The following is a 16617-nucleotide window of genomic DNA, read 5'->3' on the forward strand; positions in this document are numbered from 1 at the left end:
ATCGAAGAGCTTCTCCTTACGGCCGGCAGTCCTTTCGGGCAGATTCCAACTCCAGCGGATCCTATTACAACCGATCCTACAATCAGGGATACGTCTCCTCAGCAAGTAGATCTTCCTTTCGTGACCGAGGAAGACACCAGACCACTTTCCGTAGACCATTCGGTGGTTCTGGGTCAAAAGTCTTCTGTCGAGGAAAATGACTTCCTGCCTCTCGTGCCGGTGGGGGGCCGTCTTCAGGCATTTTTCCATCAATGGGAGTCCACTTCCACAGATGCCTGGATTCTTCACACTGTCACACATGGCCTCAAATTGGAGTTCCTCTCCTCCCCATCGGATCGCTTCCTTCCATGTCCAACATCAGACAATCCCCTGAAACGTCAACTCATGCTACTCGAGATTCAACACTTGTTAGAAATACAGGCCATAGAACCGGTCCCCATTGACCAACTTGGGACCGGCTACTATTCAATTTTGTTCCTAGTTCCCAAAAGTTCGGGGGGCTGGAGAGGTATACTGAACCTCAAGGACCTGAATCCCTTCATTTTATATCGACGTTTCAAAATGCATTTGCTTCAAACAATTCTTGCATGCATAAGACGGGGAGACCTGATGCAATTTGTAGACATCAAGGAGGCGTATCTTCACATACCTATTCACCCAGACCACAGGCGATACCTCCGTTTCGCCTTCGAAGGACGCCATTTTCAGTACAGGGCCATGCCGTTTGGACTTACGTCAGCGCCCCGAACATTCACGAAAATACTAGCAGCTCTCTCGGCGTCTGTCCAGGAGCGTTCCATCCACATGGTCTGTTATCTGGACGATGTGTTGATCCTGTCATCCTCCAAGATCCAAACAGACAAGGACAGGCAGGTGGTCCTTCAGACTCTTCAGTGCCATGGATTTGTACTCAATCTTCCAAAGAGCCAGTTAATTCCAAGGTCTCGTATTCTCCATCTGGGATCTGTTATAGATTCCCTTCAAGGAATGGTCTTCCTGTCTCTGGACTGGCAAGCGAATATCAGGGACCTGGTGTGACAGGTGATTCTTCAACCAAAGGTGACTGTTTTGCTCCTATCCCAGTTGTTGGGAAAGTTCATCTCATGCATTCAAATAGTGCCGTGGGCTTGTCGCCATTTTCGCCTCCTTCAATGGTTCCTCCTGTCATTCCAAAGGACGGGACAGGCAGACTCTCTACTCAAAGTCACAGTTCCGGACACCGTCAAGACATCGCTACACTGGTGGGAATCCACAGCTCTGCAATGCGGGACTGTTTTTCTGGAACCTCCTCGTGTCACTGTAATGACAGATGCCAGTCTTCATGGTTGGGGGGCCCACCTGGACTCACACATTGCACAGGGCACCTGGGCTCCGTCCGAACTATGACACAGTATCAACTTCTTGGAACTCCGGGCGGTTCGACTTGCACTTCTGTCTTTCCAGCTTCATGTCTACAACAAACACGTCTTAATTCTGACAGACAATGTCACCACAAAGGCGCATGTCAACAGACAGGGGGGCACGCAATCCAAGATCCTGATGGCGGAGACAGAACGGCTGATGGCTTGGGCAGAGGCCAATGTTTTTTCAATAAAGGCAGAACACATTTCCGGCACCAGCAACCTGCAGGCCGATTACCTCAGCAGGAAACATCTGGATCCCTCAGAGTGGCAACTACATCCCCGCCTCTTTCACGACCTCACTCTCAGGTTCGGCAATCCGATTGTGGACCTCTTTGCGACTCCTCGGAATGCTCAGCTCCCCAGATATTCCACCAGATTCCTGTCTCCCACCGCAGAAGGCCACGATGCTCTCCGCTGCCCATGGTCTAATGTATGCCTTTCCCCCGATTCCAGTCCTGCCACGGCTCATCCGGAAGATTCTATCAGAAAAGGCCGAGATTCTGCTGGTAGCTCCTTACTGGCCGAGGAGGCCGTGGTTCGCTGATCTGAAGGGCCTGTCAGTCGGACCGCCTTGGCGAATCCCCAGGGACCAGTTGATACTTCTACAAGGCATGATTCAACATCCAGACCCAGACGTGTTAAAGTTGACCGTCTGGCACTTGAAAGCATCATCCTAAGGAAGGACAATATACCATCAAATACCATTTCAACTATTCAGGCAGCCAGGCGTCCTTCAACTATTTGAACTTATAACGCATCTTGGTCCTCCTTTGCCAGATGGTGTTCTACCAAGCTTGTAGACCCTACTTCACCAACAATTTCGGAAATTTTACAGTTTCTTCAATCGGGTCTGGACAAAGGTTTGGCCCCTTCTACTCTTCGACAGCAAGTGGTGGCCTTGGCCACTGTTTTACCTGGTGAAGGTCGTCAATCTCTCTCTCAAAATTCCAAGATTAAGGCCTTTTTAAGAGGAGCTGCCAATTTATCACCTCTGGTGATCCACCGTTTCCCGACTTGGAATTTGACATTAGTTTTGCAGGCCCTCACATCCGATCCATTCGAGCCCTTGGCCTCAGCCTCATTACGTTATTTGACCCTAAAAATGGCTTTTCTTCTGGCAATAACCTCTGCTAGGAGGGTTTCAGATATTGCTGCTCTGTCGATTCGTCCCGATCTCTGTGTGTTTTTCCCAGATAGGGTCGTTCTTAGACTGGATCCGGCCTTCATACCCAAAGTGAACTCCAAATTTCATAGAAGTCAGGAAATTACGCTCCCTAATTTCTGCCCTGACCCCCGCCATCCTTTAGAGAGACAGTGGTATACTTTAGACGTCCGTAGGGCCTTACAGCGTTATATTAAGCGCACTGCTTCTTTTAGAAGAACAGAGGCCTTACCGGTGTCTTTTTTACCAGCTTCCATGGGACAGAAAGTCTCTTCTCATACTGTAGGTCGGTAGCTAAAAGCCTGTATCTCAACTGCTTACCATTTGCAGGGCAGGGCTGTGCCTGGTGGCATTGTCCCCCATTCCACTCGAAGTGCCGCTACCTCGGCGGCTTGGGCCTCACAAGTGTCTGTGGATGACATTTGTAAGGCGGCGACGTGGTTGTCTTTGTCTTCCTTTGTTCGCCATTATCGTTTAGACTCCTTTGCTTCTGCTGATGCTGCCTTTGGCAGATGAGTTTTACAATCTGTAATATCCACCCAGGGACAGCCAGTGGCTCGACCCCTCCCAGACAATGAGTAAACTTGGGTATGTCCCAGAAGTAGGATTGGCGGCGCATCGAGTCAGGAAAATGGACGTTGTCCTACCTGAACGTCCCTTTTATGCTCGATGCACCGCCAATCCGGCCGACCCGTTTGTCGACCATGGCTGCTGTGGGTGGTGTGTGTTTTTCTTTTGTTTCCTTTTCTGCAGCGTTGCTTCTGTGATCCTGCTTTTGGATTATTCTGACCATGGGTCGGTGTCGTCCTCGTTATCTGCTTCGTGAAAAAGACTGAAGGGTTAACGTCACAAGGGGCGGTACCAAGGCTGCAGAAACTTTGATAGGCACTCAGTACACCCAATCATCAATCAAGTTACCCAGAAGTAGGATTGGCGGCGCATCGAGCATAAAAGGGACGTTCAGGTAGGACAACGTCCATTTCATCGTCCACCCTTAACTGCTGGTATGCCTGGGCCAGGTCTAGCTTGGCGAACACAGATCCCTGGCCCAGGGAATGTAGCAGGTGCTGCACTACCAGAACTGGGTAGGCGTGGCCGAGGAGTGCCTTATTTAATGTCACCCGGTAGTCAGCACAAATTTGGATCCAGCCATCTGCTTTTATAGGTGTAACAATCGGCGTCTCCCAACGGGCAAATTCTACTGGTTCGAGCACCCCTTGCGATATTAGTTTATCCAGTTCCGCATCTGCCCTCAATTTCAGTGCAAAAGGCACACGGTGTGGTTTGAGCCGCCGCGGGGGAACCTGTGGGTCCAGGCTAAATGATACAGGGGTGCCCTTATAACAACCCAGTTTGCCATCGAAGACTGATGGAAACTCGTGGATTAGAGTGTCTAGGTCGGTTGACCGGATGGCATTCACCCCACGAATGGTGAGCCCCAATGCCTCGAACCAATTCAATCCAAGCAAGCTCGGTAACGGGGATTCTACCACCACCAATGGAAGGCGGCCAGTGAACCCCTTAAATTTAACTCTGAAATGTCCAGAACCGATTATTGGAATAGGGGTACCCTGGTTGTCTCGTAAGTACAGGTGACAAGGTGCGAGGCGGCTTTTAGCTATACGAGGAACGAGCTGCTTCAAAGTACTCCATGAGACGATGGACGTCGCCAAGCCCGTGTCCACCTCCATCAGGCAGGGCCGTCCTTCAATTGAGACTGTTAAGCATATTTTCTGACGGACAGGCAGCTTAGCACCAGGATATACCATATTCACTCCCCCCATCTCTCGGCCCCATGAAAAATGGCCTCCTTGGGCACCCGCTCTTCTCAACGGCGCCCGCAATAACCTCTGAGGGGGGGGCGGGGGCGGCGCTGCTGGTTGCGGCGATCTGCAAACCCTGGCGATATGGCCCCTGCGACCACAATGGCGACAAATTGCCTCATTAAAACGGCAAACGGAGCGTGGGTGTTTTCCCCCACAGCTCTTGCAGTCCCCTTGCATCAACTTTGCTTGCCTGCTCGGCTGCTGTGTTTCTTTAATCCGGTCGACGTCCCCCTCTAGATTCTCTTCTCTGTCATCGCTCCACTCATCAGCGTTATAATGAATAGCCTCACATTTTTGTTTAATAAATGACTGTTGTTTAATAAATGACTGTTGGCCCCGGGGAAGGTCGGCGAGGGAGAGAGTGGCTAGCTCAGCGGCACATCAAGGGCCTCTTGGAATGTCAGCTCGGGTTTAGCAATCAGGCCCCATTTAAGATTCTCGTCCCTCACGCCGCTGACCAGTCTATCTAATAAATAGTCATCTAAGTCCACAAATTGGCAATGTCTCGCTGCTTTCCTTAGGGCCGCCACATACTGACTAATTGACTCCCCCTCAGCCTGATCCCGATGATAAAAATGCTGCCTTCTCGCAATCCAGGACGGTGCCGGGGCATAATGTTTTTTTAATTTAAGCATGAAGTCCTCCCAGTTACCAGCGTGAATGGACTGAGGGGCCATTAAAGTCATAGCTGTCTTGAACATTTCAGGCCCACAGAAGCTTAAAAAATACGCACGCTTCCGTTCACTAGACAAGTCCCGATAATCATTGGCTATTCAAACCGGGCTACATATGCCTCCCATGACTCCGTCTTAGGGTTGAACGGGGCAAAATTATGTGAAGCAGCCATTCCCTCCTCAGATCTCTGCGTTAACGTCACGAGAGGACTTTCTCTGTTAATGCAGACTCTCAGACTGCCCGGACACGCTTCTTTTTACTCACGGATGGCCGCCAATACGCATCCCATCCTCGTCGCCACTAATAAATACTTGCAACCTGAATGAACACACTCTGAAGCAACATCCAACAGCAACCTTTTATCTTTATTAACGAACTGTAACAAGCATAGCAACAACAACTCCCGCACTTGCCAGCTCCTTTTATACTGAGCTGTCAACGTCTTAACCAATCAGAACAGTTGGAGCAACCAGCCCTTCCACTAGGGGACGCACCTTCACTTTCTTAATATGTAACACTGGGCTTTTTTCCTTTCTGGCAACCAGTATTCCTGCTTGTTGCGGGGCCATTTTGGGTCTAGCACAGCTGCTTTTACATTGTGGGTGAGCCAGTTGTGTTGTGTTGTGTTTTGTAGGTTAAAAAAGGGCAAAGAAGTGACATTGACTTGGCCACGCCCACCCAGTCACCTTATCACCAAGCCCCGCCCACTAATTAAGCCACGCCCACAGAACCGATAGCAAAAAAAATTAGATTTCACCCCTGACTGAGAGCGTATGCACCAATACAAATTCCTTGTGTGTCCAATCACACTTGGCCAACAAAAATTCTATTCTATTCAAATCCACCAGGTGGACCTGGATGAAAGCATGCAGGAGGTTTTATGCTCTTCCTCCCGTCACTCAACACTGTCCTGTTTCCCCATTGGCTGGGGACTAGCAAGCTCTCGACCTATCCAGAGCTCCTGTTCAACTCCTGGCCTTATTTTCCCCAGCAACCCCGTCTCCATGGCCTGGTGTGATTCTGCATCACTAACTTCCCATTGTTCTTTTGCATAAATTGTTTATTTTTGAAATGTTTCCTGTTAAGCTATTGGTCAGAAAGCCCTCCCCCACTTTTCTTTCTAGACTTTTCTGAACCACTTTGTTCACTGTAAGAACAATACCATTTTAACTAGTTTTTCAAAAAGTTCCTTGACTTTCTAGTTCTTTATTTTCTTTATTTATTATGCAGAAGTGAAAGCTGTAATGAAACATTATTTTAGAAGCAATACTTCATATCCCATAATATCGGAATCCCATACCTGCCACGGCTGCAGCCTTGGAGCCCCCAACCTCCCTTCGCCCTCCTTCCTTCCCCTCCTCCATCTGGAGGAATAGGCAGCGTTCAAGGCCTGGACCAGAGTCTGAATGAGACTGTACACAAGGGGATAATTTGTGATCTTTCTTCTGTTCCATTTCCATTGGGTCTCCAGTGGGGCTTTCTGGGTGCATCTTCTGCGGCCTTTGACAGAAAAGACGTTCTTTGAAAGAGAACAGCGGAAATAAAGATCTTGAAACTTTTCTTCCACAAAGAAATGGGGTTCAAAGGCAGAATCCATTGGCCTTTCTTTTGCCAGATAACCAAAGTTCCAAATACTATGGATGTATTTGTAAAGTCTGTGCTTTGTCAAAATTAATCTTCCCAAAGCTGTACAGATCCAGACTTTCCCTTCAATGGATCCTGGCAAATGCATAAGTGTTAAATGGAAAGGAAGGATTCTGTCCTTAATGGGAACATTTTCTATGAAGTGAACAAAGACGTTGACTTGTCTCCACTTAGAGAGGGAATCCCTGAGGTATGCTGTAAATCCAGTTGTTGACAATCGTTGTGATATAACCACACAAATTCCACTCCTGACAAGCATAGGAATAAAAATCCTCATGAAATTCTCTCCCTTCTCTGTCTCTGAAGCAAAGAGGCCAATCAGGGTCCATCTGAAATGGAGGAGCACTTGGACAATTCTTGGGTACTGGAATCCTTCTTTGGGGAGCATCTGGTGGAAAAAGGGGAATTTCCTTTTATCACTCAGAGCCTCTGAAACAAGGTTATTACTGATCTGAAAAAGCAATGAAGAAAGTTGTGTTATATTGGGGGTCAGATAAAGTCCAAAACTTTATTTTTTAATAAATTCAACTTGGTATTGATGAACAAATTAAATAGATTATTGTTGATTAGTAATTATGCCATATCAATAAACAGAATATTAAGCACAGAGTGTTAACGACACTGTATATAAAAATGGAGCCCAAGAAACAAATTAAATAAAAAAGAATAAGAATAAAAAAACATATTTCTGTATCACAACTTATTACAATCAGACCCACATGTCTATGGAGATTCTCAGTCGTCCAGGTTCTTCAGCTCTGGATGAGAAGCAAAAGGTCTTCAAAGAAAAACCAGGAAGTCCAGTTGCCTCTTGAAAAAAGCACCTTTGGGACTATCAGATCCAGATGTGCAAGTGTCAAGTGAGAGTTTAGTTCCAATAAAGGGCCATATTATATCTTTAATTCTGACTGAACAGCAAATGTGTTGCTTTAACACAAGTTTCCCAATAGGTTGTTTGTCTAATGTGCAGCCCAAGACTCTCATCTCTCTCTTTCTTATGCAGTTGACATTCAATATTCCAGATTCTTGGTGAAGCAATATTTGTTTATTTATTTATCTACCACCTTGATTATTTTTGGGCCTGTTCTCTAGTTACACAAGAGATAGGGAGACCACAGCTCCTAATATAATTTGTCAGTTGCATAATCTTAGAGGGCTTTATTTGAAATTCTGCATCTTCTAACCCAGAGAACTTGGGGACTCTGTCAGGTTCCAGAGATTTAATTGTACACTAAGAAATTCATTATTGAATGTATTACTGAAATAAATGAACTTTTGCATGATATTCTAATTTTTCGAGTTTCACCTGTATATAGGTGCTACTATTGCCAGCTTGAATACAACTGCATATGGCAGGCGTTTTATCTATGTGAAAATCAACATGCCAATAGTTTATCCACAAATAGGATATTTTTTGAATAGCTGAATAGTTGGGAGAAAATCCTCTTCAATGACCTTATTGCTTTTCAGGCCTTGTATGAGAAATTTGAACAAGAACGTAAGAAAAAAAAAACACAACTGACATGTTTGCTAATATGGAGAAAAGCAACTCTTGAATTCCATGATTGCATCTATTGCTCACCCACCACTCACTTTACCAGAGAGAGAAAAACACACACAAACCTGCGGGACTTTATAAGGTGCTGCTAATGTTGACATCTGGATGGAAATTTCCCTGTCAGCTGCCTCAAGAAGAGCCAGGAGGTTCTCCTTCCTTCCACAGCCGTAGTTGGGGACATTGGCTTCTCCAGTGGAGAGCATGTCCAGCAAGGCATCTGAAGTGTGTAAAGTATTCAAATAGTTGTCATGGATGTTGTAGCCCAGTGTGAGGTTGTGCAGGAGCTGGGAGTTCTTGTTGACCCCTTGAATGTTGAAAATGAATAGTAGGGTGTATATAAAACTAGAAGAAAATGTACTGTGGAAAAATGTTCAAGTTATTATCAACAGTAACAACAAACTTTTTAAAAGAATTTATTCCTTTTTGCCTCCACAAACCTACTGAGTCTTAAGCCAATATTGATCCAAAACCAATAATCGGTTATAGAAACATGGGAATGGGCTGGGCAGAGGCAACTACAACTGTTTCAGTCCCTCCTTTAAATAAAATGAATTCAAGTGATGAACTCAGGAGTGAACGGGGAGAAGAAAATAATCTGCATTGCCTTCAGGTTTTTTAACCCCATCTTTGGATTTGAGTCTCTTCTACAAAATAAAAAAGGAGGCAAATTATAGAAATCAAAATCATTCAGGAAATTAGACAAGTCCTATAATATAAAAGTAAGTGAAATAAGACAAAAAAGAAGGAGAGTGTTAGAATGCAAATGGAGGGGATGCAACTCCATCACCGTGAATGACTTACGCATGAGAAGGTATAGAAGGAGCAGTGTGGAAAGGCAACATTATAGGTGATAATTGTGTTTCAGTTAAAACTATACCAACGAGATGGTCTCCTGGTCTGTAAAAGCTCAATGGTGTATTTTCATCCTGGTGGTCCAAACTCAGCAGGCATTTTCTTCCAAGCTTCCCAGAAACTGACTGGGACACCAGCAGCATCAGAAGCAGAAGCAGAAGCAGGAGGTCCATAATTCGTGGAGCTTTATTAATCTTCTTCCTGTTTCTAACACCCACAGCAGGAACAGTTGGGAGAATTCAAAACACTCTCAGAAGATTGAAATGCCAGCGACTTTCCTGATACAGAGAAACACTCAGCTTCACCTGGAAAGGAGAAAAGGGTACAATCAAGAGCACAGATCCTGCCTGCCCCAAAACTTGTTCCCACAGAGCTTGACTGAACAAATTTATCCTTTTCTGATACAAGATCCTTTGCTTATGGCTTCAATCTGATGTCTCTATCACAGGTATGGAGATCTCCAAGGCCCAGATAATCATTATTAATTACAAGGAGAAGCCACTTCTCCTCTTGGGATCCTGAACTTCTTCTGGGCTCCATGTGCAGAGGAGAGGATGGAGAAAAGCTTGTTTGTGAAAAGCCACAACTACACTCCTGAGGTCAATTCCTGTAGTGGTTGTGGTCCTTCCAGTCAGGATGTGTCAGGAAAGTGATGCTGGAGAAAGATAGTCCAATAACAAGGGAATTGACCTCTGCTGTCCTTCAACCGGGTCCCTTGTCTCCAGGGACTTGCAGGAGGTCACCCAGAAGTATGGAGTTTGGTGCCACTCTAGGTTGGTGACCCTTAACTCTTGTGCTGCCTTTCTTCTAAGGCTGAGGAAGCAATCAGTCCCCTTGGATTCTGCCTAAGGTGAAGAGTGGGGCCTCTTTGGGCTTTTCTTTTATGTCAGAACTTCATAAATTGGAACTGATTTTAAAAATGGGGGGCCCCTATGATGTTCCCATCTCTGAGGCTGTGGGGTGAAGCCCCCTTCCCTAAAAAGCCTCCGAGTGCTTTGAAGCTGCTCTTGGGGCACCTGAGTCCCTGGTTCATTGGGATCCATTGTTGACGGATTGTGTCTCTTCTCTGGATGAGGAAGACGGAGACGTCCCCCTTTGCCCAGAAGGGAGAACTGGGGAGGGGGCTGATCTGAAGGGAGAGGAGGGTCCCCATCCCAGGTTCTCCTCTCAGGGCCTGGCTAGGAGGTCCTGGGGGGCTCTGGGTGGAAGGCCAGGCGGAGGCCTGGGAAGGGGCTCCTCTCCTCCCGGAGGGTCTCTGCCGTGTCTCCCTGGAGCCTGGAGGGGCCCAGAGGGGAGGGGGCCAGAGAGAGACGGGGGCCCAGGAGAGGCCCAGGGGAGGGGGGCAGGGGCGGCTGGGGCCGCTTTCCTCTCAGGGAGGCCGGGGGGACCTTTCCCCACACTGGGCGAAGGAGAGTCTGGGCTGAAGAGGAGCCTCGCAGGAGGAAGAGCCTCTCCGGCTTCTCTCCCATGGTCTCCATCCAGGCTCCCACCTTCCTCCCCCCTGGATCCAGAGGCTTCGGGGCCCCCAAAGAGCTTCCTGGGCCGATCGGCCAGCAGGTCCCCCCTGAGGAGAGAAGCCAGGATGGAGGCTCTGAGGGGGGAAGGGAGGCCTGGCCCTTCCTCTCCCCTCGGCTCCCCCGGCTCTGCCTCGGCCTCTGCCCAGCAACGGAACCAGAAGGAAGAAGGTGGAGGCTTTAGATCCTCTGCTGATGGATGAGGAAAATAAACAATTTATATATATATATATATATATATATGTTAAAAAAGAGGGAAAAATCCTTCATTCCCTGGTTGCCCCCCAGTGTCCCATATCCCCCTCCTGCCCCCATGAAATCAGGGAAAAGGGGACGGGGGATTTGGGCCTCCCCCCCCTTGGGGGCCCTTCAGTGGAGGTCATCTGTCCGAGTGTCCAGTGCAGGGCCTCCCAGGGAAGGTGGCTCAACCTCAGCAAAGGCCTCTGGACTTCAACTCCCAGAATCCCCTGTCCAGCACTCGGGTCCTCTTTCCACGCTTTAGCTGTCCCTCACGCTGCCTGTAGGGGGCAGCCTACAGTCCGGCCTTTCAGCCCCAGCTGGCCCCCACAGGCAGTGAACAGGACAGCTAAAGAGGCCAAAGACCCCGCAGCGTCCTCCATTTTGTGGCCTCTTTTTTCCTGAGGCGATTCTCCCTCCCTCCATTTTGAGGGGAGAAAAAAGCTGAGGGAGATTTTCTCTCCTCTCCAGCCAGGAGTCGGGAAGGTTCCCCAAAGGGGGGGAGGGAGGTTGGGGGAGGGGAGATCTGCAGCCCCTCCCGGTTCTTTTGGGGGAGCCCCAGAGGATCCCAGGCACAGAGGGGCCCCCAGAGATCATCCAGCCAGACCCCGGCCCAAGCAGGAGCCCCTCCGCCCTCCTGGAGGTTTCCCTCCGGGGCCTCCGAGCTGCCTGTGGGCCCTTTGAGGGCAGCCTGTGTGGGTGGGTGTGGAGGAGGCCTGCAGAGCGGAGGACCAGGGGCCTCATCCTGGGTCGGCCATGGAGGCCCTGAAAACAGGGACTGAGATTCCGAAATAGGCTCCCTCCGTTTCCCTCGTTCTGGTGGGGGGGAACCTTCCCCTCCCTCCCTCCCTCCTTCCTTCCCTCCCTCCCTCCCTTCATCCTCCCTCCCTTCATCCTCCCTCCCTCCCTGTGTGGCTGAGGCTGAGCCCCGGTCCGGTTGCTGCCTTTGGGCCCTTTGAGGACTCCTGTGGCCCCCACAGCCCTCCTCTCCCCTCCCCCTGGACTCGGGGCCTCCTGTGGCCTCCCTGGCCCCCCCTCGGATCAGGCAGGGGACGATGGGCCTTTGCAGGTGGGACGTAGGGCTTCTGGATCCGGGGCTCTGGGCAGCACCTGCAGGGCTTGGAGGGAGCCGTGGCTGAGCCCATTTCCCCCCAAGTTTCCTCCCTTGAAGGCTCTGCTCCCAAGTGGGGCCTGCGAAACCTTGGCCAGGTGTGTCCTTGGAGGCTGCCTGGAGCCCTGGCTGTCTTTGGGAGGCCGAGGCCTTAGAGAGGCTCCAGAGGCCTTTCACGAGGAGAGTCTCTGCTCCCCATGGAAGCCCTCGGAGCCCTCAGAAGAGAGAAAGTTTAGGCCTGGATGGCCTTGAACTAGGCTGCCTCCCTCCCTCCCTCAGAATAGTTAGTGCAGAAGATCCTCTCCTCCCATTAGGCCCTGCCTGTTCCTGCCCCCTTTGCCTTCCAGTGCCATATTATCCCCTTCCAACCACAGGCCTCCCCTCCCCTCCCCTCTCGACTTCAGCCCTAAGAATAGGAAACGTCTGGAAGTCTCTCCCTGATCCTCTCCCCTTCCACCCTCCCCTGCCTCCCCTGGACCCCCCCCCACTTCTCCAGAGGTCCCTAAGGTCCCCCAGCCCCCCTCCCCTCCCCCTCCCCCCTCGACTGTCCCCACTTTTCTTTTATGTACCCTGAGAGCTTCTGCACCAAAGACAAATTCCTTCTGTCTCCAATCACACTTGGCCAATTAAAAAAAAAATTATTCTATTCCTATTCCTATTCCTATTCCTATTTCTTATTTTTATTCTTATTCTTATTCTTATTCTTATTCTTATTCTTATTCTTATTCTTATTCTTATTCTTATTCTTATTCTAATCCTATCCTATCCTATCCTATCCTATCCTATCCTATCCTATCCTATCCTATCCTATCCTATCCTATATGTACTCATTTCATGTGTTTATGGCTATGTTTTGCTAATTTATATCCATTTATTTGTGCCATTTTTTATGTGTCCATGTCTATGTTTAAACTGATACAAGTTTCCTTGTACTTGCTGACAAATTAAATAAACAAACAAACAAACAAACAATAAGCGAAGGGGGGTTGGCGGGATGTGTGAATCGGATCAGAGTTTGGCATTCAGGGAAAAGAGGTGGGAGAGTGGCAGAGGGACAGAGAGGCGTCTTGAGAGATTTGGGGGGGGGGGGTGTTCAGTGATTTCCCACAATTTCTGGACAAACCTTGATAAGAGACTTGCAGAGCTTTGTGGTTGTGTGTTCAGAGGATGGAATTGGTGACTTTGTATCAGCCGGATCTCCAGCCTGGGATTCTCCTTGGATGCATGCTTGTTATAAGCTGCCATAGTAATGGGAGGGGGTGGGGTACGGCATTTGGGTTGGGGGGCTGAGCTGGTGAGGTGGAGACCCATCTGAACTAAAAGGGAGGTTTGCTCTCATGAATGACTGCGCTGCTCAGTGGAGTTGTTTACACCCAGTCAAGGCCAACCGTCCTAGGACTCCAGGTGGACGAAAACACCTGAAGATGTGCCCCACACGACACTATGTGGGACGGGGATTGGATTTTCAGCCTGGGTCCCTGGGGGGGGGAGGGATGGGATTTGGGGAAACTTTCAACCTGTAACTTTCAAGCCTTTTGAATCAGATCTTGCCTTGCTTTTGCCGCTACCATTTCAAACTCAGTAAAAGGACCTTTTCTCTACTTCAATGGAGTCGGGGGGGGGGACTTTCTCGGGTTTTGAACGGAGGCAGGCCTGACACTTTGATCCCCCTCCTCCCACTTGGAGCCCCAGAGATGGCTTTGGATGCTGGTTTCCAGAATTCCCAGTGAGGCCATGGCTCAGGATACTGGGGCTGCTCCCCAGAGCAGAAAGGCTGAACGTGAATCCCATCAAACTGAAGAAGGGAGAATGTGGCTGTGACCCTCCCTGGGCTCCCTTCTCTCTCTCTCTCTCTCTCTCTCCTGCCAGGCGTTGGGAGGAAGAATGGAGGCTGCTGCTTTCATGAGGCTTTTTCCAAGTCCTTTGCTCAATGTTGGCTTAGAGAGTTCTTAGAACCAACCAGGAGGGCTTCCAAACCAGGATCAGGGTCTTAAGAGTTATTAGTCAGTCCAATTAATTGTGGCACTTCTGATGGCCATAACAAATCACAGTTTCTGCATTATGCAATCACTGGTGGTCTCTTCAGGCGTCCTTGTTCTTTTCCAAAATGGAGGCAACATGCGGAGAGTTGTTGGCCTGCATCCGTGTTTTTCAAACTTTAAGATGAATGGACTTCAATCCCCAGAATTCCCCACCCAACAATGCAGGGACTTCATCATGCTGGCCAGAAAATTCTGGGAATTAAAGTCCATTCATCTTAAAATTCCAAGTTTGAAAAATGCAGCTCTACATTCTTCCCTTCTATAAGGAGTTAAAGCCCTGCACCAAGAATTGGCTAACTCACACGTTGCTCAATAAGCCAGACACAATTTTTTCCCTCTCTCTCTCTCCGGGCAACCCCGGATCCCCCTTGGAAGACCCAGCCCTGCATGGCTTCTCCCCCAAAGGAGCCTCTCCTGGAAAGACATGGAACCCAAGGGAAGCTGGAGAAACCTGGGGGCTGCATCCCCCCAACATCCAACCCTGGACCCATAAACCAGTTTCGTCTCTTCCCAGTGTGGGAAGCCCCCCCCCCCACTCCTAGAAGAATGAAATATTTTGGGAAATATGAAAAAGGCAGAATATTATATTTCCCTAAAAGAGAAATGGAGAAAGAGGCTTTTAAAGACAGAAATCAGACTCGGTCTTTAGAATTAACCCACCACCACTTAGCAGAAGACACTACATGGCACAATTTCCTAAGGGCATTTCAGGCATTTAACAACCCCTCCCCCCCCAGCAGCAGCATTTCAGGACCTGCACAAAATCCTGGCATTCGTCCAGCTAGTTGTCCAGCAGGTCCAGAGCCCTGGTGGTTCTGCTTCATCAATCAATGGACCTTCTTCCCAAGGAGCCTCCATTTTATTTCCAGCGTCTTTCTCCGGATTGGAACTGAACCAGATGGATTTTCCCTTCCAACACCAGGAATGGGTGGGTGGGGGGGAGGATGGAGGGGGGGAGCTGCCCCAGATCCCCTCCTCCTTCCTGGCCATCCTGGGCCTTCTCTAGGGGTCTGGGCTTTGCTCCCCCCCCCAAGTGAAATGGAAAGAATATATGGAGAGAAGTAGCAGTGGAACATGGGATATGGTCTCCCCCATTTCCAGGACTCAGAAGATGGAACCTGGAGGGAGATTTTGCTCTGCTTTCCTTCCCCAACATGAGGCTCCCCAGCTTCCTTCTCCCAAGAGGGGCTCCCCACTCATCCAGGCAGAGTCCTGTCTGGCATCCCTGCAAGAGCCCCCTTGCCTGGCCTGGGCATGGGAAAGGGAGGCAGGGGAACATGGGATATGGGCTTCCTCATTCCCTGGTCTCAGAGAATGGAAGTTTGAAGGGGATTTTGCATAACTGCTTTCCATATCCCTCCCTCCCTCCCTCCCTCCTTTCCAGGGGTGAGTTGCTTCCTTTATTTCTCCATCTCTTTTCACTTGGTTTTCTCTCACTTCTCCCTCCCTCTGTTTGTCTGTGCATGTGGGGTGTTTTTCCAATTATACAAAGTTATGATAAGTAGTTTTTCACTATTTTTTCATTTAGTTCTTGGAGTCAGGCTACACTATTACATCAGCCCTTTTGTCATTGAGCATCAGCTTTCAAAGTAAAGTAAAGTTTGGCTCCAACTCAACAAGCAGATCCGTGACATGCTTGGGCATTAACTGTCCCCCGAGGTTTTCTCTCTAATTGCTATGCCAACAAATGTCACATTTCTTTTTATCTTCAGCCACAGGTGCCGTGTATTCCCTCTGGGGCCAATTTCAAGGCTGTAGATCCCAAAGCTCTCAATTCTAGATGACAGATTTAATTCCATCTCTACTCTACCATTATGAACCACATGGGGATTATTTCCCTCTCACTTCCCTCCAGAGAAACGCCCAACAATCTCGGAGTCCAAGAACTCGTAGAATTATCCAGGGATCCCTCTTGAGAGGGAGAATTATTATCCTCCGAGTTTCCTCTCTGCTCTTTAGCCGAATCTTCTAGGGGAGACTTTGGGCAGAGACCCGGGGAGTTGTGGGCAGCTTCTCTCTTCTCCCCAAAGGCCCCGAATGGAAAACTTTTCCTGCTGGAGAACTTGGCTTCAGGCAAAAAGTTTCACTGAACAATTTCAGACTCTGGACCTCCCTCCCCACTAAAGATCAGGGCTGCCCGGATCCCTTCCAATCAAAGGGGGCTTCCCTGGGGAAAAGAAGAGCTGAGGGCAAAGGGAACCCTCTTTCTGCCACCCAGGTTCACCCCCCAAAAGATCCCCCTTTTCCATCTTCCCAAAAGAGAGCTCTGCTTTCTTCCAACGGATGCAAGTTTCTTCTTGAGTCCCTTGTAATGTCCCCCTTCAACACCCCGCCCGCAAGCCCCTCTTTATGGTGTAGAAGGGTTGGGGGTCCTGAGCCTTCCAGATGTGGTGGGGTAAGAACTTTCCCCTTCTTCCACTGGGGAATGGGACCTTTGGGGCTCCTCCAGATGTGAAAGGGAGACATCACTTTGCTGGGCTGGGTAGTTATCAATATTCTACTCTGCCATTTGTGATAGTTTGTGTCTGTGTGAGAGGAGGGGGAGGGGAAAAAGAAAGAAACGCTAGAACAACCCCAGAACTCCACCCTCTAA

At 49.0% G+C, this 16617-nt stretch overlaps 1 protein-coding gene across 2 annotated transcripts; it reads right to left on the bottom strand.

The window, feature by feature from the left end:
- Positions 1-6271: 6271 nt before the first annotated feature.
- On the bottom strand, positions 6272-10781 carry LOC148111987 (vomeronasal type-2 receptor 26-like). Of its 2 annotated transcripts, none has more exons than XR_015729993.1 (2): positions 7430-7543; positions 6272-7161 (listed from the first exon to the last, which is right to left on the bottom strand). XR_015729993.1 is itself a non-coding variant. In XM_087879201.1 (2 exons), exons 1-2 carry the CDS (start codon positions 8469-8471, stop codon positions 6319-6321), a joined length of 981 nt encoding a protein of 326 aa, XP_087735327.1. In that variant the 5' UTR covers positions 8472-10781; the 3' UTR covers positions 6272-6318. The 2 variants fall into 2 exon arrangements, 1 of the variants encoding a protein (XP_087735327.1); XM_087879201.1 differs by lacking the exon at positions 7430-7543 and adding an exon at positions 8334-10781.
- Positions 10782-16617: the final 5836 nt, after the last annotated feature.

The sequence above is a fragment of the Pantherophis guttatus genome, chromosome 15, assembly GCF_059756535.1.
Source record: "Pantherophis guttatus breed Tessera chromosome 15, ASM5975653v1, whole genome shotgun sequence".
Lineage (NCBI taxonomy): Eukaryota > Metazoa > Chordata > Lepidosauria > Squamata > Colubridae > Pantherophis > Pantherophis guttatus.